The 27,511-nt window shown below is 33.2% G+C and overlaps 6 protein-coding genes across 7 annotated transcripts; 3 read left to right on the top strand and 3 right to left on the bottom strand.

Annotated features, from left to right (window-relative positions):
* LOC109354549 (extensin-like) lies at positions 700-3,079 on the bottom strand. The gene is made up of 3 exons (XM_019597140.1): positions 2,931-3,079; positions 1,018-2,793; positions 700-915 (listed from the first exon to the last, which is right to left on the bottom strand). The coding sequence occupies exon 2, from the start codon at positions 2,574-2,576 to the stop codon at positions 1,995-1,997; it is 582 nt and encodes a 193-aa protein (XP_019452685.1). The 5' UTR covers positions 2,577-2,793; positions 2,931-3,079; the 3' UTR covers positions 700-915; positions 1,018-1,994.
* Positions 7,035-7,565, top strand: LOC109354054. The gene has a single exon (XM_019596407.1). It carries the CDS (start codon positions 7,083-7,085, stop codon positions 7,554-7,556), a length of 474 nt encoding a protein of 157 aa, XP_019451952.1. The 5' UTR covers positions 7,035-7,082; the 3' UTR covers positions 7,557-7,565.
* On the top strand, positions 12,283-13,912 carry LOC109354547. The gene has a single exon (XM_019597138.1). It carries the CDS (start codon positions 12,709-12,711, stop codon positions 13,615-13,617), a length of 909 nt encoding a protein of 302 aa, XP_019452683.1. The 5' UTR covers positions 12,283-12,708; the 3' UTR covers positions 13,618-13,912.
* Positions 14,323-17,254, bottom strand: LOC109354546 (COMPASS-like H3K4 histone methylase component WDR5B). Of its 2 annotated transcripts, XM_019597137.1 has the most exons (3): positions 16,518-17,254; positions 15,249-15,553; positions 14,323-14,952 (listed from the first exon to the last, which is right to left on the bottom strand). In XM_019597137.1, the coding sequence occupies exons 1-2, from the start codon at positions 17,187-17,189 to the stop codon at positions 15,263-15,265; spliced, it is 963 nt and encodes a 320-aa protein (XP_019452682.1). In that variant the 5' UTR covers positions 17,190-17,254; the 3' UTR covers positions 14,323-14,952; positions 15,249-15,262. The 2 variants fall into 2 exon arrangements, with proteins under 2 accessions (XP_019452682.1, XP_019452681.1); XM_019597136.1 differs by lacking the exon at positions 14,323-14,952 and having other exon boundaries at positions 15,016-15,553.
* On the bottom strand, positions 18,399-22,175 carry LOC109354548 (ribosome-recycling factor, chloroplastic-like). Its single transcript, XM_019597139.1, has 9 exons — positions 21,859-22,175; positions 21,667-21,762; positions 21,459-21,556; positions 21,051-21,162; positions 20,711-20,752; positions 20,072-20,128; positions 19,892-19,942; positions 19,232-19,288; positions 18,399-18,684 (listed from the first exon to the last, which is right to left on the bottom strand). Exons 1-9 carry the CDS (start codon positions 22,114-22,116, stop codon positions 18,667-18,669), a joined length of 789 nt encoding a protein of 262 aa, XP_019452684.1. The 5' UTR covers positions 22,117-22,175; the 3' UTR covers positions 18,399-18,666.
* Positions 23,361-24,854, top strand: LOC109354545 (probable inactive patatin-like protein 9). The gene is made up of 2 exons (XM_019597135.1): positions 23,361-24,450; positions 24,638-24,854. The coding sequence occupies exons 1-2, from the start codon at positions 23,524-23,526 to the stop codon at positions 24,851-24,853; spliced, it is 1,143 nt and encodes a 380-aa protein (XP_019452680.1). The 5' UTR covers positions 23,361-23,523; the 3' UTR covers position 24,854.

The raw sequence follows: 27,511 nt of genomic DNA, 5'->3' as shown, positions 1-27,511 counted from the left end.
ACCTTGGTTTAGTGATTCGAGATCCCAAAGAAATCAGTTTCTTACTTATAATGTGAAGGAATATCTTTGATAGTACCCAAAAAAAACATGGACTAAAAATTGGTAGTTAATTTTCTTGTTTTAAAAAAGTATATTATAACATTATAATTTTATGTTTTTAACTCTTATTGAAAATTTAACAAACATGTTTCTCATTAATGAATAAAGAAAAAAGAAGAGAAAAAACACTGACTATTACATTAAAAAAACATAGAATGCCTTATAAAAACAAAACAAAAAAACTCCTAGAATGTATATTATAAATAGGACTAAAGAGTATCACAATGCAAACTATTAATTTCTCCGCCAACAAAAATGGGTCCATTATTAAATGAAGCGGATTTCAATCCTCTCTTGTTTTGGAAGAAAATGGATAGATACATTCTTTTTAACGTTTTGGGTTTTTATGTAATTAACAGCTATTTATGTTTGGTTAAAAGTTAAAACCACAATAACAATCAAGTAAAAAAGAAAGTAGTTAACTTTTATAGTGATTTATTATAGTTCAAATTCTATGTCTCTCTCATCTATCACACAGATCATATAATCTAAAACTATTCAAAGTATATCACAATAAGAGGTGTTTTGAAGAGGATATCATATGAACAATTAATTTAAGATTAAACAATACTACATCAACATCAAATATATAAGTTCATCAATAAAGTGAACAAGTATTGATCCAGATGATAAAACATGGGTGCATTGATAATAGTAACTAACATTTTATTTCAACAAACCAAACAAGTTCCACTTGTTGCAGAAGCAGAAAGAAAGAAACACAAATTTATAAGCTACAAGAGACTTCATAGAGAAAAGCTGACTTGCAACTGACCACAGCTTATGACTGAATAGCCTCGGAAAAGTTTTGCTTACCTGATTCACACATCGGAAAAAACCCTCAATAAATGCAATTCATGAATACGAGAGAAAAAAATGCAGCGAAAGCATCGGAGCAACCATCAGGCAAGATATTACCTTGAAACTTGGCGGAGGACAGTCAACATTCTCCGTGGAAGGTAAGCCAGGTGAAGATTAGGACTACGGAAAGAAGTATTACGAGTACCAGAAACGAAAAATATCAACGGCTTACTAGCAGGTAGTGTGACATGGAATGATCCTATAAAACTGAAGCAGATGCTGCAAAAGCTACCAAACCCCTTCCGATTTTTCTTTCAAAAAAACAGAAAAGCGGGAAGGGGCAAACTGTCACCCTGGTTGAGGGTAACTAGGAAATAAAATACTAAAAGAGAGACGATAGATCGGTAGGCAAGGTAGTAACTACTAAATATCATATAATCTAGGATAGTGAGATAATGGTAATGAACACTGTCAATGTTAGTGAAAGTAAGAAAGGATAACAAATTAGGATAGAAAGATTGAAGATGATGGTAAGAAGGGAGGGGTAAAGAACCAAAGGGTACTCTACAGTTTTTGCAAGTGCAAGGTTCTACGGTATGTACATAGTATTGGAATCTATAATGCAACAGGACTATATACTAGGTCACATATTAAGAGATAGTTAACAATTCTATGAGGAGACGATGCTTAGAACTATATATCATAAAATCAGGATTCAACTCGAATGCATCTTTCACCAGGTCCAGTAGATTAAAACACAGTCAGCCAAGTCTATTCCATGCCGCTCCTACCTGTTAGTATCATCATTCTGCTTCTCAACCATTTTCATCGAAGCTCCCATCAAGTCGAACAACCTTATAGCAAACCCTGATCCAACGGATTCCTAAAGTAAACACACCTAGTTACCGTCTCCAAAATCTGGAGATTGTTTACCCACCACAGCTACAATTGTCAAGGGCACCATCACTACTGAAAGCTACACAACCTCAAACCAACTCAGACTACAAATTTTATTTGGTCTCTATACACACCTAACACTAACTAACTTTTAATTTAAAGTACTTTATTTACAAGAGCCCAATGCTCCATGTGTTTCACTCATCATTGATGTTAAGATTGAGAATGCGACGAAGGGTCTTCGTAGCAGAATCAGCATTGACAAACAGATGTCTGGTAGAAGAATGATCCCTACTGGGGGAAGGGGGTGCAGACTTCGCCACCGGGCGCATTTCAATCTCGGGAGAGGAGGGACCAGGTAATTCAAGAGACACAGTCCTCTTTGGCCTAACAGAAAACTTCGGGATCGGCAAGGAACTAGGTGGTGGTGAATTTGAGTAGGTAGGTCCAGCCCATAACTCAGAGAACAAAGCATCATCAGTGAAAGTTGTCTCATTTCTTAAAGCTTTAGCATTAATAGGAATTGGAGCAGTCATAGGAGTAGTTTTCCCATAAGTTCTGTTATCAGTTTTTGAATTTCTAGTAGGTGATGGTGTTTTAGGGGAACTAGGAGATCTCAAAGGAATTGGTAATATACCTGTCCTAGTCTGAAAAGTCCTACAATTTATGCCCCTTAAATCCTTAGAAGGTGAAGAACCAAATCTACCTTGACCACGTGGCTTAGATCTGCTGTTGTAGTATTGGTTCTTATGCTGCTCAACAAGAACAAGAGTCTCCATATCCAACCAAACAGTGCAAACAAAATTTGAAGCTGTAATAAACAAGATCCACTTCTACAAACAACAACTTAGTAGTACGAGGTATCAGATTCAGAAACAAACCATAAAAACCAAAACTTTGCCAACCTCTCTTCCCACTGAACCCTTACTCAATATGTAACTGAAAATTCCAAAACCAACGATGATTCAGATAAACCCCCACAAACTTTCTCACACACTGAGAAAAAAAAACATAGAAATCAATACATCACCAACATAAATATGATAAATAACAACAAACACAAAAAAAGACACGAACTTGAGTCATGGGTATAAAAAAACTTCTCAAAAAATGAAGATGAAAAAAAAAATTACCTATGTATTGAAGGAAGAAAGTGTTAGGTAGCACTGCAACTTCTCCTTGTAAGTATTATAATTTAATTTATAATATTATGTAAGAAACGAAAGTGACATGGAGAAGGAAGAATCTAAAAACCAGATCTGAAAAATGGTACATATGTATAGTGGAGAAGAAGGATAGTGGGTGAGTGGGTAAGGTTGGGGTTGGTATAATAAAGTGGATTTTAAATTACAATTTATAAAATATCATGATTATAATTTAGAAAAAACTAATCAATTTATTAATTTTCAACATGTTTTTTCTTTTTCTTGTATTATACATTTTTTTTATTAAGGTAGGAAAAGTAATGAAAATGTTGAACTTGGAAATTGAACAACAACTTAGAAAATGAAAAAGGTTTAGTTTACCTACTGGTGCCGGTTTTGTGGGTCATTAGATATGTGACGTTACCATGAGCATTAGTGGTAGCAAAAATAATGATGAAGTGGTTCCTTGCTTTGCTTGGTCATGATGAAAGTACTTTACTGTAAAGTGGCGAAAGCTGTTAAGAAGAATATATTTGTTGTCCATTAATTTGTGCTACTTTATATAAGTATTATTGATCAAAAAATATTTAATAATTACAATTTTAATTTTAATAATTTTTTTTAATTAATAAGAATTAATGATTCACATAGCACTACAGAAAATGGATCAGCAGATATCACCTTTAAAATGGGTTAATGTATGCTATTTTACTGTGCCCCTCACAAGCAATGCTATTTCCCAACGCAAGGTTAAATTTTGGAGTAATAATTAGATGATACCCATTTTCTACATTATGAGATTCAGAACAAAAAATATGGTTAAAACAATTATACACACTTATTAATAAGAAGACAATAAATATACATGTATTGTTACTATAAAGATTTATAAACAATTATTATTTTTGTGTATTATTTCTTTAAAGAGTTAATAATAATTAAAGAAATAGTGGATATAAACTGATAGTATATAGAACTTTAATAATATTAGTTATAAAGAGTTAGAATATGAGTAGTTTAAAGTTTTAAACATATAGCAAGATATGCTTTATTAAAATACAGACAATTAACATCAAACCAAAAGTATGCTTTAATGTTTTTTGTGAACAGATAGATATTATATTAGATATGTGATAGTAAATAACTATGCATTATAGATACTATATTAGATCAAATTTTTAAAAACAATCACGCTACCCCTCTTTTAGATTTTTTTAAGTACCAAAATAAGCTAGTTACGAGATACACTAGAGCCAAAACCTGGCGTGAGCATACGAGATTTTCATGGAAGCGGTTTATTTCTATATTTGGGAAAGAAATAATGGTTGAGAAAATGTAGGTTTGGATAAAAATGTTGTTGTACTGATATAATAGATATTATCATGATATTATTTATCATTTATTTTGATTACTTTTTCTAAAAAATCAAAGATTAATAAATATAAATAGTGGATAAAACTCATACATTGTCAGTATATACATTTTTTAAAATAAAAAATATATAACATGGTCTTGACACACTGAAATATAACTAGGCCCCACATGTGATAATGTCACATTTGAGTGTAGGGCAGATTTTGTTGTCGTTCATTTTAAAAATCATATAGTGTGGATAGTGGAATCTTAAATCCATTTGCAATAATTAAGGCCCAGAAGAACAAATAGTGTCTTTGTATGACAATGCAACAGAGCCATTGGAAAGTGGCCCACAACTTATTCACATATCATGGGCCCATTGTAACCCAATTTCAATTTATTATTTTAAAAGGGTAAGCTGATAAATACAAATCTAACCGGTGACTATTTTAATCACGTAGAAGCCTATCATAACCTCAATTTTTTTGGCTGCTTAATGAAATCAACATTAAGTTTACGTTACATTATTTGAAGCGAAATGAGGGGTCTCATCAAAGCATGCGTTACATTATTTGAGTTGGAGTATACTCTGTCCTGTTTTCACTTCAATTTCATTCTTCTAGAATTTTTCTTCTGCACGTGTGTGATACTTTGATTATACTTTTCAGATTTATAGCACAAACTACTAATAGTATATAAATCTGAAAAGTGATAGACATATAACTAGACTCTTCATTTCATACACATGGTTGACGGAAAATTTAGGACAGTGTCACATATTTGGTATATGTTTTAAAAATATTTCAGAAAGTAATGTAATTTTTAGGGAACTTTTGGATAAGATCTACGACTTTGGGAAAGTCGTTGACTAGTAATGCGACTTCCCTAACATATTCTCTCTTCCATAGAAGTCGTGTACTCTAAACACAATTTTCATTATATATAAATAACAAAAATGTATTAGAGTTTAGTGGTTCTTGGTTTACATGTTAACCTTAGAGGTTCATGGTTCAACGCCTACAATAAATATAATGTAATCTAATCATAATGTATTAGAGTCCTCGTACATATAATATATGACAATGTTATAAAAAATAAAAATAAAAATCATTTTGTGGATGTTGAATCATAGACCTCTAAGTTAACATGTAAACCAAGAACCACTAAGCTATAACGTTATATACAATGGAAATTGTGTTTAGGGTACACGACTTCTAAAAAAAGTGAAAGTCGTGGATGGGAAACACGACTTTCATGAGAAAGAATGTGTCAGAGAAGTCACATTCCTAGTTCATGACTTCCCTAAAATCGTGGATCTCATCCACGAGTTCTCTAAATACTACACTACTTCCATAAATATTTTAAACATATACCAACCGTGTGATAGTTTAGTTTGATTACACGTAAATTTTCCTATGGTTGACTATTGTCTTATAAGGAACTCAAAAGTCTCTTTATAATATATTTGAAGAATAATCCCTTATCATTCAGTGACACGTTATTATGTAATTGATAGAGTTTAGAATACATTTAAATTTCATGTCACCCTTTAAATTCTGGAGTCCAGAATACAAAACTCTGGAGTGAATCTAAAAATTGTGTTTTAAAATTTTAAGTAGAGCAATTAATATTTCACGTCACCCTTTAAATTTCTTATAAAAAATTGAAGTTATAAAAGGATATATAGGTTAAAGGGTGGCTGGGCTTAGGTTTGGGGAATGAATGGCAATGAACACCCCACACCCAAAGTGGAGTCTGACAATTCAATACCAATGAGAATCCTTTTATCTTTTGTGCATGTCAGAGAATATAATGAAACTATCCTAAGTTACTTATAATGGTCCTATATTCGTGATTTATTCGAACCACATAAACAAATAATTAATCAGCATCATAGTCACCGTAGCACTTTAATTTCCAAACCCAGAGATAACACCCATTCTATTCCTTTCCTCTGTCCTCAAACCTTTTCAAGATTCCAAACCACAAACAAATCAAAAAAGCAAGCAATGCCTTGTTCATTATTGAGGTTACTATAATTCTAGTCATTGTGATATAACTTATCTTATGATTAAAAAAATATTTTTAAATTACATACGATCTAATGAAGTCTAATACAGTTGTATTATGGTCACATCATTGTAATTCAATATCAAATTATAGTTATAATATAATGCAATTGCATTACCACAACTATAATATTGATACCACATCAAATAATGTATTCCACAATTTAAATAACTATACAATGAAAACTACCACTTCCTTGTATAGCTATATACCAGTGGTGGGGGAGGGGAGGAGTGGTTATCCATACTCAAACTTACACTTATATAGATGGACCCATGAGTTCATTCATCATTCTTAATTTATTATTAGATTTTTTAATATAAGTAATACAAATAGTAAATGATATAATTATTATTTGTATATAAATTTTTATAGTAATAATGAATATATATTATCCCCACATTTATTATTATAATGCCCAAATATTTTTAAGAGTGTGTGAACTGTTATTTTTTTGAGTAAGGATTCTCTTCATTAATGGAGATACAAATGTTACGTAATAACATATTTATTTTTTTTTGTTTATCACGAAATCACATTTTTGTCCTTGAAAATACGAGTAAACTTAATAATTATTTGGCAGAGAGGATCCTTGTTTGTATTTTTCCTATCCTCGTGTAATAGGAGAGAAACATTCCTATAATAAATCCATGAATTGCAGTCTCATCCATTTGTGCATTGAGGTTTGGAGTTATAATAATTTAACTAAAAGCAATGTTCAGCATGAAGCGAAACAACCTCAAGAGAAACAACCAGCATTCTCAACACGACGTCGTTTCATCATCAGCACCAACCCCTAACTCCAACAAACTATGGAGACTACCTCACGTCTTCGCCAACATGCTCGAACTACCTTTCCACTCACACGACGACGTTTCAATCGAGGACTCGCCGCGTTTTCTTCGTTTCACAGCATCATGCAATAACAACATGAACTTGTTCAACGCAAACGCTGGTGGCGTTCGAGCTCACATCATCCAGATTCTACCAGGGATAACCAAAATCGTCATCAAGGGAATGGACGGTAGTGATGTCACGGTGGCGGCTCTTCAACACCACCAGCATCTTGGTCGCAGAGTTGATATATGGCGGTTCCGGCTTCCGGCTTGGACTCGGCCGGAGTTGGTGACCGCCGTTTGCAGCGGAGGGAAGTTGGTGGTGACAGTGCCTAAGAGCAAAGGGGATTGATCACTCATTAACCATTCTTTTAGATTACTTTTGTTTGATAATCAATAATGACTAAAACATGAATGATGAGTTGATAGTATAAAAAACAGTTATACTGTCACTATATACATATTAAATCTTATATGAGATGCATGTGATGTGTAGTTTGTACTGTTAGAATATAATATATGTGACATATTTTCTATGATCATCCTCTCTAACAAAACAACATTTGCATGCCATGGCATGTGGGTCATGAATTTGAACCTTATTGGTTATTGTGTATGTGAAGAATTGAAGATAGTTTTTTCTAACTATATGACGAATGGAAGAAGAGTATGATAAGCCACAATTCAATAGTTTAATAAAATTGTAATATTTTTATTTATAATATATGTGGCATTGAATATAAGTGTTGTTGAGTATTGACATAAAATCATTCTGGTTCTACTATGCAATAGAACCTCAATGATATGCTTTCATAGCAATAATCACTTGTGTCACTGCAGAAATAGTTTGGGTCTGTCTCCTATGATTTTGGTTATTGTTTGAGTTGTTTGGCAGCTTCTGTGTTTTCAAGTTTTGATTCATAAATTAAGCTATAGCTAGATATAGTTTGAGCTTGTTTGGTTTCAAGACTTGCTTGGTCATAACTTGTGAGTTGTGATTCTGCCCTTAACTTTTCATAACCTGCAAATATGTAGAGTTTGAGCCATTCACTATAACACTCATTTTTGCTTCTCTTTGGTGCTCAGTTCATCATTGTTTCAAGTTGAATTCTATAACTGATATGAAGGAAACTGTAATATAAATGTTTGCTCTATGTGTGTAAGAAATATGATTCAATTTGTTTAAAATATGTCACCCAAAAGTCGATAAATGACTGAAAAGAGTTTTACTTTAATTACCATTACCACAAATATTTATGTTTAAATTCTCATCGAGGTCATTGACTCAAATGTTTCATAGTGAAGTAGCACGCTATGATAGACTATATATTTTATGTTACCTAACCCTCACTTTTTTGCATGCTCTTGGTTCCATTTTCCTCTAATAATAGGTGAATTCTAAATTATATATGCTCTTAATGGTTTCAGTCAATGATTGTAGTGCTCTTTAAATTTTGACATCTCTCTCATTGAAAGCAATATTTTGACCTGAAAACAACATGTGATTTTTTTTTATGCATGCAAAAACAGTAATGTTAGGGTTTTTGTCCAGAAGCTATGACATATATAATTCATTTGAGCGTGATATCCCTAAAAATTTATGTCCTTATGAATCAAGTTAATTAATTTTCACCTATAAAAAAGTTATTTTATATTCTTATGATTTTTCTTTTTAAATAAATGACAACTTCCAATTGAATTGAGATAGAATGAGACATAAAAAAGTGGGACAAATGACCCATTCAACCCGATAATACTTTGATGGAAGAAAAAAAACAAAAACCCACATGACATGTCGATGACACAATTTTTGAACTTAATTGTTGACAACAACCTTGGATGACTTGGTATTTTCATCACATGGAAATGCTAGGGTGGCAAGGTTTGCTGATAAAAATCCCTTCATGTCAATCCTAACTTCCATATCCATAAAATCAAGCAAATCCCATAAAATCTATTATTGCTAGCTATTGGTTGAAAGCATGAAAAAAAATCATAAAGTTAGTCATCTTCTTTGTGCTTTACAATGTAAATATTTTTCTTTATTGAACATACTCTTTATAAAAGACAATTATACTCAAGTAATAAAACTAATACGTTAGTGGAAAGATAAGTATATAGAAAATGAGACGGTCCCATTTGAGACTTTGACTACTGATTTTATTGCTTTGTGTCTTTTAACTTAGAATACTTAGATTCTTCTAATGACACGAATGTCCTATATATTACTTGTAAACTAATTATTAATAAATAAAGTATAATTATGTGATATATATTACTTTTTTATGGGGCAAAAAATAGAAAAAATATATAATTTTTCTCAAAACAATAGTTTCTTCTTCGGTATCACTTAAATTATCACTTTTTTTATGATTGAAAAAAAGTTATATATAATAACTTTGACCAAACTACATCTAAATTAAAATAATTGCTGAAAATGTCAATTAGTAATATAAAGTCACATGTTTTGACCAAACTATTTAATAACTCATACTCACAGTTATCACACCATTTTAAATTTTAAAGCAGTAAACACAAACACAAAAAGTGTGAAAAAAGTTTTAAAAATAATACTAAAATGACAGTTAACCTATCATGGAGGAAGTATATTATAAGAAGTTAATATATTATTTTTATAAAATTAAATTAAAATTAATTGTTATTTTTTATTTGTTGATAAATATAATTTGTTTGGGACATAAAAGATAAAATTTTAAGAAATAGTGGATCTAGTTTCATTCCATCCGGTGGGGCATTCGCCATTACAAAGATTTACTTTCTTCTTATATAATATATATTAATGTATATAAGTTGGATCCCTTAATAAATTAGACAGTGATTTTTGTTAACAATTACCCTTAATAAGTTCAAAGTACATGCTATTTATTGAAAGATAAAAAATATTAACTCTCCATTTATAAAATATAATAATTCCTAAAGGACACTTTATATTTTTCTGTCCCAAAATCATTCCTCTTAAGATAATGTCATTCTATTAAGTAATGTGTATATATTGCCCCCACAATGTAAAAATCATAGTTCTGTGATGGGTGATAGGAGCAGTAGAATGAGTGTGTCAGGTCAAGTAACCTTTCCCAGTTTCCCTCACTTTCATCACAAAAAGGTCTCAACAAAATTCCAAGCAGTTGGGCAGTCCATAACATAGTGGGGCACGTAATCCTTAGTGTTGTTTCGTTTCCTTCGTACCGAAGACCATCCTGTCCGAGCTGAGAATATCTATACGTATGTGAGACTAACTCTTCCAGCAAATATTTTTTCAATCCACAAAACTTAAACTCGAGACCCTACTTCAAAGAGATCAAGAATGTATCACTTGAAACATCATTTCTTAGTACGTAGTCCTTAGTTTGATTTAACAAAAATAATGTTCAATTAAGTAATTGTTAGTATTGAAAACCATTAGTGAGAACTTTTTGATGTGAAATCTAAAAAACTCTCAAGTCCCATATAGATGAGTTTTATAAAAAAAAACATTGGTAGTCACTATTGAAGGAAAAAATTGACACAGGTAGTCCTATTGCGGTCAATTTGAGAACTAACATTGGTAGTCAATATTAAGGGAAAACAATCCATATTATAGGTATTTCGAGAATTGACATTGGTAACTATATTGTGATGAATATATTTGAGATCTTCCAAATTATTGCAAGCTACATTAATGACATTAATTATTGAATAAGACTCTCAAACTGCCACCAATTTTTGTTGGAACTAATTTTGTTTGGTCTGCATATTAAACAAAAGTGTCAGTCACAAATCCAATCTTTCACTTGAACCTAATATAATACATGAGAATTCAATTGAGCTTTAGATGAAAGTCTCATTAATTACTTGTAATCGAAATAATAATAAACTTGACTTGAATCTTTTTATTCTTTTCATTTATCATGTGTTACTCCCTTGTAATACTCTTATACTTTTAGTACACATCTAATAATATCACTTTCGCCGATAAAAAAATATAATAATAATAATAATCATATTAATGAGATAATTTCTTGTTAAAGCAACCATGAGCGCATGATTCAGGTTGCTAGCTGAGGCACAACTTGTGATTATTAAAAGACAGAGTTGTAAGTTATAATCAGTGCTAAACTCAATTTTGGTTATCTTAAACACAACGTTCCCATAATTGCTGTAAATGATATTATCATATATGTTTTCATGATTTCGACTCTGGAAGTAATTAATAACTTCATATTATTTTAGGAAAAATATTTCTTCACGCTAAAAAAATATAAACTAATTTTTTGGCACAGAAAAATATATATTCAATTACTCATTTTATTTTGTGTGTGCACATACTCTTCCTCTAAGTAGACTAATAGTTGACATTAGAAATAGGGTATTATAAAAAATTGGCGCAAGTAGAGTGATAATTTAGTATTACATTTGCTTTTTCATTTTTCTGACAGTTATTGGCCACAGTTTTATAATTGTTTCCTCCACTGCTGGACATAATGATAAAAAAGAAAGATAACACAAAGTAGAGTGTTTAGAGGATTTTATGACACATCATATATATATATATAAATCATCTATATTTTTAATTATTAAAGCTTGCATAGTAATGTTTTTTCGTGGGACTGAGATATTCTATATTCTTTCGCTTTTGTGAGTAAGAAGTTAATCTCAAAATATTTTGAGGGATAAGACAGTTCCTCAAAATAAGTATTGTTATGAATCAAACATTTAACTTTTTAATCATCTTTAAGATTTATAATGTCTTACACCACTAAACTAACACAACATAGTAATAATAATGCTTTAGATCTACATTAACAAGGAGTAATATCCATTCACAAGTAGAATACAATTCTCCTAAATAAATGCCTGTGTTAGTAACAAAGACATACCCAATTGCCAGTTGCCATTTGTTTCATTCATTGCTAGCTATGATGAACAAAAATATGTTACCCCAATCATGTTTGTCTCATACTTTATCCACACTAATGAAAACATGACATATCAATTAAAAGTTAAATATTCATTATTATTAATATTTTTTGCTTTATTATCATTGATATGGAACAAAATATGAGACAAGATTTAGTACACAATATCTAGAGGTATCACAAGGCAATGTAACCTTTATAGTTGGTACCCCATGTGCTAAAAGCAACCTCTCTTTTTCCCTGCAATATCTTAATCAGACATTTTGATTATTACTCATGTTAGTCTCAACACAAAATTGACAAGTAAAGCAAATCTAACTCTCTCTTTATCTGTCCCCCCTCCTTTTCTCTCTACTATCCTATTCTGAAGAAGTAGCATTACAAACCCAAGTGAAAAAGCAAGTCCTTTGGTCCTGATCATGCAAGCATTTTAGGTATGGTTCCTCAAATCAGCTGAGGAAAAATTTGGTCCTTGTTTATATGTCCTATTCAATTTTTATTAGCAGAAAAAGTTTTTACCCTCTCTAAGCCAAACCATAGAGTATTAAGAAGCAAAGTTTAATTTTTTTTCCTGCTGGTGGTGTTGCCATGAGGGAGTTTCCTTCTTGTTTTGGAGAAAATGGAGTTCAGATTGCTGATTCATCCTCATCAAGTACAACTAGAGCAGCACAAAATGTTGTTACCAGTGTCTATCAGTGCAAACTAAGAGGCAATTCTTGCTTAATTATAGTCTCATGGACCAAAACTCTGATGGGTCAAGGCTTTAGTGTGGGGATAGATGACTTAGGCAATCATTGCCTCTGCAAGGTTGATATAAAGCCTTGGTTGTTCTCAAAAAGAAAAGGTTCTAAGAATTTGGAGGTCCAATCAAGTAAAGTTGATATATTTTGGGACTTGAGTTGTGCTAGATTTGGTTCTGGCCCTGAACCACTTGAGGGGTTTTATTTAGCTGTTATGTTCAACCAAGAAATGGTGTTGCTCCTTGGGGATCTGAAAAAAGAGGTTTGCAAGAAGATTGATAGTGACACTGTTTCTTATGGTCATTCTGGTGCCATTTTTATTGCAAAGAGAGAGCATATTTTTGGAAAGAAGTTTTATGGTGCAAAGGCCCAGTTTTGTGACAAGGGTCAAGTGTATGATATCACAATTGAGTGTGACACAGTTGGGGTAAATGATCCTTGTCTTGTGATTAGAATTGATAGTAAGAGAGTGATGATGGTGAAGAGACTGAAGTGGAAATTCAGAGGCAATCACACCATTGTGGTGGATGGGGTACCTGTTGAAGTGTTTTGGGATGTGCATAATTGGCTCTTTGGAAATGCTATGGGCAATGCAGTGTTTATGTTCCAAACATGCATTTCAAATGAGAAACTGTGGCCAGGCCAATCTGTTTCTGATCCTTCTGCACTAACATGGGCTTATTCTCAACAATTTAGGGATTCTCAGTTGCAAGGTCTTGGATTCTCTCTGATTTTGTATGCTTGGAAGAATGAGTAGTCAATAGAAGAGTTATTGTTAAATCTTAATCTTGAGCTTAAATTGATATTGACATCCACAATTTTCAACAGTGATGTGATATTGTGATCAGAGAGTAACTAAAGTGCTAAATTTGTCCCCTCTTTTCCCCCTCATTTGCTTTCTACTATAGTTTTTATAATCTCTTCTTACTGTTTCTGAATTCCAGAATCTGCTAGCAGAAATTGTTACTAGGTATATGGCTCTTGAAGTAAAAAGAATGTGCTGCAATAAACTTTTGAGCAGTGTCAGTGTGAAGAATGGTATTCTTATTTTGCATACCTTTCATTTTTGTTGTAACCTTAATCATAAGCATGTGATCTAGGGATAATAAGCCCTTTAAATCTTCGGCAACAGACTAATTACGAAACATGATGATAAGCTAACATACAACAGACTCAAAGGAGTGTTAGATTTATGCATCTTAGTTCTTAAGAATCTTTAGTTTATTTTCATTTTCATAGATCCAAGAAACAATTCTCAATGTTGATCTAACCAAAGCATGGTTAAAGTAAGCTATGAAGATAATGTTAAATATTTATACACACGAACAGAGATAATTGTCACACGACATGTCTCTCAATCCTAAGACGAGGATTTACAATATCATCACCAGGATCTATGTCATAACATTAATCGTGATTTACAATATTTCAGTTGTGGATCTAATAGCTCTAACTTTTTGAATTATGCTTTGTAATAGTATTTTGCTATTTCACCATCTACTTTGAATGGCAAAGGTCAAATGCAGTTTTAAACAAATTGCATGTGATACATTTTACTTCTTATGTTGGGCATGGATGATTTATGTCCCACATAATTCACATGCAGGGCAATTTGAAGGTGTGTTCCAAAGTTGGATACTAGCTGTATAGCTGAATCCAACAAGGGGGTACAATCACATACTACTTTTCTAGCCTTTTGCATTAGGGTTTAATGTCTACACTCACAACTTCAGAAAAAAATAGTTGAGCACCTAACAAGTTGTGTGGAGCTAATTATTTGTCAATTGTGGACTACCCAGAAGTACTAAAAGTGCATCTATAAGTGAATTACATTATTTTATGCAGCAAACTATTATAAATTTGGAATGAGCATCATGCACAAAAATTGATAGGCAACAAGGCTTGTTGACAATAATTTTTAGGTTCTATAAGCAAAGCAGATCCTTTCTGTTCTACAAGTAACACCCAATTCAAGTTTCATCGGTTCCAATATCGAGAGTGCCACAAAACTGAACTTGAATTCAAGATATGCAAGCCACTTCTCCTCAAAATCATAGATGCCAGTTGGCTCACTCACGTCTAGGAAGATTCCCTGGCAAACAAGTGCCAATTGTCAGAAACCAAATGTTTGTTGTCAATTTCTTCTATTTTAGAAAGAAAAAAAAACTTTCACGCATCAAGTTAAAGGAGATGTTTAGAAAGAACTTGCTCAATAGGCAGCAATTAGGAACAGCCAATATCAACTAGAGGTGATTCAGGAAGATGAAACAATCATAAAACAATATATTTAAATCAGATATACACATACATAAGTAAACAAAGACAAGAAGAAAAGAACATAAACAGAATAAAATCAAATTGTGAGACATAAGAAAATAATGCACATACAGCTTCGCCATTGTTCATAGATCCTGTACCCAAATCCTCACAGTTCTATCATTATCAAGGCCAGCAGAAGCAATTTTGTTCTCTGTTGGGTGACACGTAACAGATATTACAGTATCTGTATGGCCTTCAAGTTTCTGAACCATATTTTTCTGCTGAAGATCCCATAAGTAAACGCATCTATCTTCTGAACCACTAACAATGTATTTTCCATTGGTCACAGAAAATGTGGAGGTGATGCAGTATACTCTATTGATATGGCCTGAATAATTTTTTATAGACTTCCCAGCTGCGTAGTTCCATAGTTTCTGCACCCAGAATTTTTTGATAAAACAGGAAAATATATTCAGATGAGAAGATAGGAAAAGTCTGCACATAAATATAATGTCTGCACCCAGAAACTACAAAAAAACTAAGTAATCTTCTAAAGCTGATATGGTGTTAGATTAAGGATACAAAATAAGAGAAGTAAATGTTTCATCAACCCAAAACCTCAGAGAAGCTCATAAATAAATTATGATTAGATTAAGGATATGGGTGCTAGACTAATGATCAACTCATTTATCTCAATAATAACTATAGTAGTCGATTACGATTATCATAATAATGATAATAATAGAAAGATAAATCTCATTTGGAACAAACCAGCAAGAGATCCGAGTCACTTTCCATTTTTTCCCTCTAAATTCATGAAATCTTAACCTAAAGGAACTGAACTTTGCAATATAAACATTCTGCAACCACTTTGCAAGACACCTATAGAATCAATCTCCAACAGCTAACCAGAAGGATAAGAAATTTCAGTTTTGTCAATAAGGTTCTATTTATCTTAGTTCTGTCGTAGTAAGCAGTTACCAAATGTAAATAAGCTGTTCCCAACTTCTCTCTATTAGGTGATTAAACATAAGCTGAAATACCAAGAAAAATGAACACCGGAGATTGATAATAAAACCAACCATATTAGCAAATTCACAAAATAGAAACCTGCAGCTTAATACTAATATAAAGGGCAACCTGATGCACGATAGTAAGGTCGGGAGAGGATAGACGTACTCAGCCTTACCCCAAACAGGTCTGGTGGAGAGGATAGATGTACTCAGCCTTACCTCAAACGGAGAGGCTGGTTCCAAGATTTGAACTAGTGACTTCGTAATCAATAAGCCTAATACTAATATATAATTCAAAAAATTCAACAACTAAAATATGAAGGATTATGAATCCAGAATGACAGAAAACATCATCATGAAATTTAAAAAAGAAGAGGAAACTGACAAGGGTGTCATTGAGAGTAGCAACGAGTATGAACTTGCCGTTAGGAGAAAACTTAGCAAAAGAAACAGCAGGGACTTTATCGTCAATAAGCGTCTTCAACAGAGTACCGGAGCTAGTATCCCAAATCTTGCAAGATCCATCGTGACTACCAGATACAATAAGCGAACCGTCGCGATTGAAATGCACGGACGTGACTGGCATGCTGTGACCGGTGATGACGTGGATGCACTTCCCTGTCTTCACCTCCCAAACCCTAATACTCTCATCGAATGATCCAGAGACGATGTAATTGGACTGAGGATTGAAGTTAACGCAGAAAACGGCGTCGGAGTGACCGCGTAGGGTTTTGATGCAGTCGCCACCGCGAGTGGCGTCCCAGATTCGGAGGGTGCGGTCGTCGGAGGCGGAGCAGATGTAGTGGGAGTCGGAGGACCAGGCGAGATCGGAGACGCCGTCGGAGTGACCGGAGAGGCGGTGGAGGAGGGAGAAGGAGGAAGAGGACCAAATGATTAGGGTTTTGTCGAGGGAGGAGGAAGCTAATAGGGTACCGTCGTTGGAGAATTTGACGCAGGAGACAGCGCGGTGGTGATCGGAAAGGGTCTTAAGGTGGCGGTAAGGTTTGTAAGGCAAGTTGCTACTGCTGCTCGTACTGTTCGCCATCGTCGTCGCCATTACCGGGAGGAAGAAAGATTCCAATAAAGCTCTGAACTCAGAAACACAAAGGAATGACTTCAAAACATTTCACACAATAACGTAAAAGAAATTTTTTCTATTGAATATATACTTTTTTTTATAAGGAATTTTTCGGAAATTAATTACAAAACATCTAAATTGTCACTACTCACTAGTAATGAAGCATATTTACAATTGATTGATTTAATTTCCTTCACAATATTTTACCCCATATTTACCCTATTCAATTTCTAAGTTAAATTATGTAAGTTGAAATTATAAGAATAATGCAAAGTGTAATTCATGTTTCCTAGGATGTTCTCTTCGTCTTTTATAAAAATAAAATATAAAAAGTTGAAAACATAAGAAATGGGGTAAAATATGGTTTAGTGCAACTCTATCGATTCATCTAATTTTTCAAAAGATATATTGTGACGGTAAAAAAATAGAATTTTTTGTCTAAATCATCATCTTCTCTACACAGGACTCTTCCTTTAGCAGCTTTGGACCATATTCTTCTCTCTGCAAGTCATATGCAAAAAGATTTTGCCAACTCTCATTACTAGACGAGAGCTACGACCAATATGTATGCTCCCTCTTCTACTCATAATTGGCTTTCAACCATTCCAGAAGATTCTATTAGCCTACATTTTCACATACAATGTGTTCTCATTTGGAAGGATAAGATGTCTTGCGAGGCTTCGCTAGATTCCATGGGATGACTAAAATGTAAAATGTTTGATTCCTATGAGCAACACTTATTGAGATAGACAATTACGAACCCCGAAAAAGATTAGTTCCTTACTCAAAAAGTGTGAAGAGATACACTATGCTTACTAGTACAAACAAATATTATTTTAGATGCAACCTTACCTCTAACTCGGCTTGGTCAAGATGTTCTAGTTATATGGAATATGCACTACATGTCCTTAGAGACTACCCGAATCAATGAAGTTGTAAAATTGCCTATTAGTTCTTCACTACATCTTCTCAAGATTTGATCTTTGACATGTTTATTGGATTTATTCATTTTAAAAAATCTTACAAGGTTGTGATTGCTGTCTTGTGTTATGGGCTAAAGTAAGAAACCACATAAAGTAAGCTTAATTCTACATCTTAACTCAAAACCTTAAAGCATTATTATGTGTTTTTCCACCTGTATATTCTTCAACAAAGCCTAATTAAAAGACTGACAATGCAAAGATTTGCAATAGAACACAATATAGACAGGTTTAAGGAACTCGGGTATATTTCACAAAATTAGCATATCTACTCTGAAAGGGTCTAGTTTCAATGATGCAATAAGTAGAGAAACTATCCAACTCATATACATGAATTCACCTTTTCAACATAAAATAGCATCTATTCAATTCAAAAGCTGTCTTCCGTATCACATAAAAATATGCATCAGCTAGGCAACTCAATACAAAATTTGACCATCTTGTTTAGAGAACTCAACATTTACCTCCTGTGTCCATCAAACTGTCAGCAACTCCTGAACGATAAGGAGAAGAACTTGTCAAACCCAAATAATCATACCAAAATCAAGTACAAAAAGAAGGAGAAAATTTAACTCTGATGACCAATTAGGGAATATACAATAATCAGTTACAACTTCCTATATGTTGATATATTTTTTACAACCACACAAAGATACAAAGAATTATATGAGCCTTCGATTTTGTGTACATTTTCCACTTTTCATGATATGTAAATCTTAAGTTTATAACTTGACCACAATCAAATATCAGAAAGACCCAAGTCAACATGTCCAAATGAACTAAGTGGTGACTCACTCCTTTTATCCATTAACCATGTGCAGACCTTGACCAATTCATAGAACACAATGCACCACTCTATGTAAAACCATAAAACTAATGCAGTGGAAGTGAAAAAGAAAAATGGGGTGAACTTGTTGGAGTAATTACTAAAGTAGAATTAGAGAAGCCTTGTGCATGTAATATGTGTTTAAGCATCTCATTAATCTGCCGTCAGTCATAAGCTACCAATGAACATATCAGTTAAGTGGACATATATAATACCTTCTCCTTCTGTTTGAAGATAGTTTCAACCTTCTTCATATACTCATCTGTCAGCTTCTACATAGAGATAACACATCATGATGAGAATAAATAAAGGAAAATTGTCCATCTTTTATTTAAATTACAAGCTGTAGCTTGGCCTACAATTCCATCATTTATTGATAATAAAATAAAACTAACTATGCTATTAGCAAAAGTTCACACTGATATTGAACAAACAAGTGCCCAAAAAATAAATTGCTTGCTGCAATATAATAGGTAAAGCATCCCTATGGTATAAATAAAATAAACAAAAGCAGTTATGTGTCAGAGCCTTCCAAAATATCAATTGCACTTTTTCTATACATTACGGAATCAAAGTATCAAACATTGGATTATCTTTCTCACTATGTTGGTAATACACAACTTTGTGAAGGTCAAAAATGCATAGTGGGTAAAATTTACTCCCTTTTCCTCTTCTTCTTTTTCTTGGGGGCAGGGGAATTATTCTTTTTAGCAAATTGTTTATTGCACTTTGCAGGTTGGTTTTGTGATTGTTCCATTTCACACTATTGCCCTCGTGCCCCAAGAAAAAGAGATAAAGAGAGACGACAGTAGGAATTATGAGTGGATTCAGAGTTCACACTACCCTACAAGATAATATATGATCCTTCAAGTTACCTGCAAATCACTGGACAGATCTTTCGCATTATCTTCTGAGAGCTTTTTCTCCTATGATAAAATTCAAACAAAATTATTAACAAAACATTGAAATCTAACAATCTGAAAAAGGTGGAGGAACAGAGACAAGGAAACAATTATGGAAGAGTTAAGAAAGGCGAGTAATTCAAGGACTTAAACCTTCTCAAGTTTTTCATAAGCTTTCAATCCATCTCTTCTGATATTCCTCAAAGCCACCTATGGGAAAAAAAGTAGAATAGGCTCAATCATTCAAAAGGAATTTACAAATGAATGCTAGTTATTCAAAACATTCATCCTAGAAACATCAACATGTAAAACAATATGAATATTATGTTTTACATAGCAAGTAATATTACAGTTTTACAACCAAACACAAAGCACTCGTCACATGAGTGCTTTAAATTACTTCAAAAAGGGTAACCCAGTGCGCGAGGCTCCTACTTAGTGGGTCTAGGGAGAGTAAATGTATGCAGCTTTACCCCCACGGGCAGAGAGACTGTTTCCGGGATTTAAATCTATGACATCATGGTCACTGGGCAAAAATCTTATTGTTGTGTCAAGCTCATCCTCTGCTTTTAATTATTACAAATCACACTTTTATTTATCACCCAGTTTAGTGGTCACATGTTTCAGAAACAAACATGGAAAAACAAATTTTGGTATTTAAACTTCAAGAATTAGCCGAAGTGTTCTGGTTAACAACGGAATAATTTCCACTCCAATGAAAGTATACCGTCAAATTGACAATAAACGAGAACAAGTTCACTATCTCAAGTGTAAAAGACTTTGCAAACATACCTTCCCTTCTTCAGCTTGTTTAGCCACTATCTTTGACAGTTCCTGCAAACAAGAAAAAAACAAAAAAATAATTTATAGATTAAATTATGAAGACAAAATTATGAAGACGACATAATGAAATGTAGATATTCATTTAAGCCTTCAGAAGATGCCCATTATACAGATGAGGTGAGGCCGTGTCATTTTGATAGTAATTAAACGAAAAATGAGAACCAATTAGGAATATTACTTTCAGTCAGTGTAAGTTCAAATGTAATGTGCATAGAAAGAATGAGAAATCACAAGGAATCTCATAAAAGAATGAACTTGGACCCTAAACATCAAGGGATCTTGAGAATACCTTCCTCCTGTCTGATGTCAACAGAGGGATACTCAATCGTATGACTTCTCCATCATTATTTGGAGTCATACCAACATCAGAGCTAACTATTGCTTTCTCTATAGCCTTCAAGCTGAAAAAACAATAGAATAGTCAAGCATTCACTAAGAATTACTCTACATAAAAGATACCATATCGACACACAATCACAGTTTCTTTTATAAAAAAATTAACACCTATATTCTGAATCAATGACTAATGTAAGAAATCATGAGAGAGTCCCCGAAGAACTATACCACATAGATCAATACAAGCACAACATATCTCTAAAGTGGAAATATAGAGTAAGCATGGATAACATCAGTCTAAAGTTTGCAATGGATTTGAATTGAACATTTGTGGTTTAGCACATATAAGGGCAGAGAATACCTTGATGTATCGTATGGCTGAACCAAAAGAGAACTGCCATCAGGGGTGCTAATTTGAGCAATGCTCTTTAAACTAACAGGACTTCCATAGTATTCCACCTACCACGAAACCGAAAAAATCATCCATATACAAAATGAAACTATGATATAATATAAATAAAGTCCATCCAAAATGGAATTGAATATGAGGCTTCATTTGAAAATGATACCTCGATTTTGTCAAGCATAGATGGGTTTGATCTGCCAGTCCTTATGGAATTGAAATTTGAGCGAATATTTTCAATAGTCTTTTCCATCCTGTTTTTCTAGGAGAAGATAAAAAAGTATAGATAATAAGGAATTAAAAGACACTTAATTAATTAATATAAAACCCTATATGAGTAAATGATAGAGAGACATACAACATCTTTCTCGATGGAGGCTTTTTCGGCTTCAATTTCTTCAATGGTTGCAGCCTTCACAAATGGAGTTCTACGTATTTGGAAGGGTTTGAAGGTAGGACAGAGCTTAAGAGTGACATAGTGAGAAGCAGAGGTGAAGGAGCGTCGAGAAGAAGCAAGTGGGAATGGAAGGGAAGCGAAGGTTTTGGTAATGGAGGGGTTAGGGTTATGGAAAATGGAGGAGCGGATTTGAGTTGTGGAAGAGAACGACGTTGCCATTAGTCTCAACACTACTGCTCTTGGCTTTCTAGATAACAATTCTCAACTCTTTTCAACCTTCACCAACAAAACATAAGTAGTGTCATTTTGTTCTGGATACTTACATTCGAATTATTGAAAAATTTATTTAAATTAAAAATTTAATAATTAAATATTTTGTTGACTAATTATAAAAAGTAGCAACCGTGGTTTGAGACAGAAAATATTAATGCTGCTAAATAATTACTCTATTTGTAAATATCAAATAAATAAATAAACAGAATGCATGCTTTGTGAATGTGTATCAAATAATTTCCAAAAATTGCTATCCTGTATCCACACAATAGCTGGAATGGCACCTGTGTGTTGTGTCCCTCTCTACAGATTTTTCCAATAACCATTCATCTACTTTAAAACCTTTCAATCAACTTCTAGTATATGCAGCTCTCTTGAATCATACCATGATGATCCATAGAATTAATAGATATTAACTATATCATCAGGATTTAGGACTCAAACAGTAGAATGGTGTTAAACTATAGAGAAAGACCATTGTGGCCCAACTATCGAATAAACATACCCATTGATGTAGACTTTAAAGAGGACCCGAAGTTAATGATCATATTACCCTCCTATGGGCCTAAATAATACGTGGGGGCTGCTTGCTTCATTGAAACAACATGAATTCAAGAGCATTTATATATATTCTCATTACACATGCACATCGCGTCCTTGTTTCCTTGTCTGCTTCTCCTTATATTAACTACTATCTTGTTGGGGATTAGTGAGAGCATTATATTTATTTATCCCAGAAATAATTATAATGTTTGAAATTAAATTACTTCACATGAGTTTCTTGCCTTGTCTGTGGTTTCTTAGAAAAACTAGTTATCTTCCTCTGCTGTCAAATAAGACAAGCGCAAATGCAGATCCAATCTGATTTTTTTTTAATAAATAAAACAGTGAAAGAGGAATAACTGAGAATGGTGGTGCTGGTGGAGTACTAGTACTAGAGGAAATAGTACCGAGAGTAAGCGTAAGCCAAGCCGATCTAAAAGCCTAACTTGGTGCAAACACTGTCCTTAACATGTAAGACTCTGACGGAATGAAAGAGCGTAGAAACAACAAAATCATTAATTAAAATAAATAAACAAATAATCTTTAACTTGTATTTCTAATCTATATAAACATGTGGATTTAATGAATTATTTTTATAAAATTAAATTGAAATATTATTTTAAATTTGTTTATAGACACTGATTTGAGAGAACGCGCATCTTTGACTTTAGCTATTTAATCCACTCAACTTCCTTCTTCACTTTTCTCTCTCTCTCACACACACTGTAATACATTCAATACCTCTTTCATTGTGCAAACCCAATAATAATTAATATAAAAGTGACTCTGAGAATTAAAGTTTGTGACGCAATGGAGTTGAGTAAACTGACCTTAGAGATCTTCTCCAAACTTGAGCACAAATGGCTCTCTCACTTTAAAGGAACCAACAAAACTCGCATTCTCAGCATTGACGGCGGAGGAACCACCGCCATTGTTGCCGGTGCTTCTCTCATTCACCTCGAGGATCAGATCCGTCTCCAAACCTCCGATCCTTATGCTCACATTGCTGATTTCTTTGACATCATCGCTGGTACCGGCATTGGCGCCATACTCGCCGCTATGATAACCGCCGCAGATGCATTTGGAAGGCCTCTCAACAGTGCTAGAGATGCGGTACGTCTCATCACGGAGAGGAACTCCGAAATGTATAAGGTCAAGATTGCCGGAGTTTTTCGACGGCAACGGAGATTCTCATCCAGGAGCATGGAGAACGTGTTGAAGAAAGTGTTCCAGAGGAAGGAGGAAGACGGACGGTTTTTGACCTTGAAGGACACGTGTAAACCGCTCCTTATCCCTTGTTTTGACCTGAACAGTTCAGCGCCATTCGTGTTTTCACGCGCCGACGCGTCTGAATCTCCGAGTTTCGACTTCGAACTCTGGAAAGTGTGCCGTGCGACATCAGCGACTCCAAACCATTTCAAGCCGTTCAGCCTCACCTCCATTGACGGAAAGACATCCTGCTCCGCCGTAGACGGTGGCCTCGTAATGAACAACCCTGCAGCCGCCGCAGTTACTCACGTCCTTCACAACAAACGCGATTTCCCATCGGTGAACGGCGTAGAGGATCTCGTGGTTCTCTCCTTAGGCAATGGATCGACGAGCGCGAAGGCATACAATAATCCAAAAAGTTCAACGCCGTCGGTGGTTGACATTGTTCTCGACGGTATTTCAGAGACCATTGACCAAATGTTAGGGAACGCATTCTGTTGGAACCGTACGGACTACGTCAGAATTCAGGTACTGGTTTATTTCTCATTAGTTCTGGATTTTGGAAGAGAACCAAAGAAAATGGAAGGTTGGAACCGTGAAATACTTCATTTTCTTTATTCTCCTCTAAAATCCAACTTTCAAACAAACCCTCAGAAAATAACAAAAAATAAAAAATGGAAAAAATGAATTGACATGTGTATTGTATAACATGCAGGCTTTCGGTTTAGAAAATGAAGGAATGGAAGAAGAGGAAGTGTTGAAAGAGAGAGGATTGGAATCGTTGCCGTTTGGCGGGAAGCGGTTACTGACGGAGACTAACGGAAGCAGAATCGAAAGTTTCGTGCAAAATATTGTTGCAACCGGAAAAACCAGCACGCCGTCTAGTCCTTGCAAGGAATCTGCCGTTACTCCTCTCGTTAATGGCCGGTAGTTTTTTTCTTCTTCGTTTTCTTTTTTTAGATTTTATCTCTGTAAGATGTAATTGTAATCAATGTTTTTTTACCTAGCAATGGTAGTTGTCAGTTCACTGCATTCAATAATTCACCCAGTTGAGTTACTACTTAATAATCACTTTTCAGTTTCTCAGGGGAAGTTGTAGTGACATAATGATGGACTTGTTTTTACCAGACAGAGATGGAGTACAGCGATTGTACTAATTGCCGTTTTCATTTTATGTTTATGGGTTAAGGAATTTAAAAGGTGTATAGCTATGTTGTAAAACTAATAATATATTAATTATTAATAAAAAAAATTGAATAACTTAAATATATACTTTTCAATAAAGTTTGTTATCTAGAATCCTGCCAATTTGTTACCTAAGAATCCTACCAACCAAGTGTTTTAAACTAGTTATTGCATAATGTTTTACTCCATGAATGATAAGAATGTTGTTCATTGATTTTAAGTTATGAGATTAAAATTTATACGTATGCATATTTAATAAATCATTTATTATTCATTTATATTATTTTTTGCTAAAAATTCAATAATGATTAAAAATAAATGGGAGATGATAAATTGATAATATGTAAAATTTATATATTATCTTGTGTATACATATTTTTCTTTAAAGTTATTAAAAGTTTTTGTGACAAAAAAAAATCATTTTAATTCCTATGATCTATATCCACCCTCAAGATGATTACTCTCTTACCATTGAGGGCAATGGTGTACATTACAAAAGACATACTCTTATTTTTATTACAATTCTGGTATTTAAATTCTACATTTGTCGTTTAACGTAATTTCTTTTATAGTCTATTAAGATTTTTTCATTCTTTTGCCTTTGCGGGTTCGCGCTATGGCCACAGTCTTATATCATTTATTGTCATGTTCCTTGTATATTCAAAGAAGTAACATTACCCTTTTGGAAAATACTCCTAAATACTACACTTGTGCGTAAAGTAAATAACACAATTCTATTGTTTTACAACTTTTCCTTCGTATCTCTTGCGCTAAGCTAGTGGCGCCATTGGAGCAAGGGAGCTATTGATGTGGAAGAAGTGAGTCTGGCTCCTCTCCATTACAAGAGAGACCAGTACATACTTTAGATGATGACATGTGACAAAAACAAATTTTCAATGGTTCAGATTTTAATTTATTTTTGAATTAAATAACTTAAAAAAATTATTCCCTCACATTTCCAACAATGGAGAGTTTAGTACTAGAGAGTAGCAGAAAGAAACCGGGGTAAACCTGATTTTTTCACGGGAGTCATAAAGTTATGTGATAATATGATGAATAGTCTGTGAAGTAGATTGTGATGAGTTAAAATCTTACCCATAACAAAATACTAACATTTGCCTATAAAAAAAACTTTATTTACTTTTTAATAAGATTTTATTCGGTTAATTTAAATCTCTAGTATTGGCTACTGTGGAAGAGTTGTTATGCGTTCAAATCGAGTAGTTAAGCAAGTTCAATGTCAATGTCATACTTTTGGATAAGTCCTTTAACACGAACCCTCCTAATGTACTTAAAAGTTTAAACAAAATTGGAGAAGTTGAGATAGGGAAATGGTTATGTTATTATGGTACAGTATTGAATAATGGAAAGTGAGTGAAGTCCTGAAAGGATAAATAATGACTATCAAGTTAGTAATATAGGTAAAGTGGATAAGTCGCTTTTAAAATAGATAAATATTTTTTATCCATAACAAATCAAAAGGGTCAAGTGTTTGCCTATGGAGACGATTAATTATTGGTTAGATTAAGGTACAACAAAAATCAGAGGTGTAAGGCTTTGGTTCAATTTTTAGTGCAATTCAGTGATGAACCGATGATGAATAGTTTTTTTGGTTTGGATAAGGGGTTTTTTTGGTTAAAAAATAATGTATCAATTGAAAGTTCAAAATATATTTCACGAGAATTTACATAAAAGGAAAAAATATTACTGTTATTACAATCCACATTTTAGTAACATATATAACAATTAATAACATATAAAACTAAAATACATAATTACTAACGTATATAACAATTTACTATATATACTAATTTCAAACTCAATACCACCAAAAATATATAAAACAATTTATATATATCCTACTTTCAAACCCAATACTATGAATAGACAGACTAGTTAAAAGATATTTTCCAAATAATCAAACAACTGAAAAAGTGATATATATTAAGTAGTAACATACATAACAATTTATAACATATATAAGATTAACACATATATATATATAACAATTTAATAACATAAATGGTAAAATCACACAAAATTAGTAATTTAAGCTAAAAATTGACCGAAGAATTCGAACAATAACATTATTCTCTAGTATCTATTTTTTCAATACCAGTCTCGTTTGAACAATTCATATAATTTTCAAAATCATGAACCAAACTAAAATTAAACAATTCCTAAGAAATCAAACTAAACTAAACCATGCTTTGTGGTTTGTTTTGGTTCGGTGCCACTGATTTCACAATTTAAACCAAAACTACAGATCCTAATGACTACTACCTATACTACCAACTTGTCAGTGTCACTATTAATCTAATAAGGCTTCAAGTCTAATTTACATTAATGAAGGGTTATTTATTATATCTTTGTGTTATCAATTCTTTGTAAGGGAAAGTGTTAG

This window comes from Lupinus angustifolius, chromosome LG08, assembly GCF_001865875.1.
Source record: "Lupinus angustifolius cultivar Tanjil chromosome LG08, LupAngTanjil_v1.0, whole genome shotgun sequence".
Lineage (NCBI taxonomy): Eukaryota > Viridiplantae > Streptophyta > Magnoliopsida > Fabales > Fabaceae > Lupinus > Lupinus angustifolius.
This window is presented reverse-complemented; position numbering and strand designations above follow the sequence as displayed.

Bases quoted from the DNA above. Each gene is read 5' to 3' on its own strand.
- LOC109354548 (XM_019597139.1), bottom strand. From the start codon at position 22,116: ATGGCAACGTCGTTCTCTTCCACAACTCAAATCCGCTCCTCCATTTTC. The intron at 20,753-21,050 runs GTATTCTCAAGA...TCTTGTTTGCAG, and splicing joins TGACATCAGACAGGAGGAAG to GAACTGTCAAAGATAGTGGC. The intron at 19,943-20,071 runs GTTTAAGTCCTT...ATTTTATCATAG, and splicing joins CTTATGAAAAACTTGAGAAG to GAGAAAAAGCTCTCAGAAGA.
- LOC109354549 (XM_019597140.1), bottom strand. From the start codon at position 2,576: ATGGAGACTCTTGTTCTTGTTGAGCAGCATAAGAACCAATACTACAAC.
- LOC109354546 (XM_019597137.1), bottom strand. From the start codon at position 17,189: ATGGCGACGACGATGGCGAACAGTACGAGCAGCAGTAGCAACTTGCCT. The intron at 15,554-16,517 runs GTCAGTTTCCTC...TTCTGGGTGCAG, and splicing joins CTACTCTCAATGACACCCTT to AAACTATGGAACTACGCAGC.
- LOC109354545 (XM_019597135.1), top strand. From the start codon at position 23,524: ATGGAGTTGAGTAAACTGACCTTAGAGATCTTCTCCAAACTTGAGCAC. The intron at 24,451-24,637 runs GTACTGGTTTAT...TATAACATGCAG, and splicing joins CGGACTACGTCAGAATTCAG to GCTTTCGGTTTAGAAAATGA.
- LOC109354547 (XM_019597138.1), top strand. From the start codon at position 12,709: ATGAGGGAGTTTCCTTCTTGTTTTGGAGAAAATGGAGTTCAGATTGCT.
- LOC109354054 (XM_019596407.1), top strand. From the start codon at position 7,083: ATGTTCAGCATGAAGCGAAACAACCTCAAGAGAAACAACCAGCATTCT.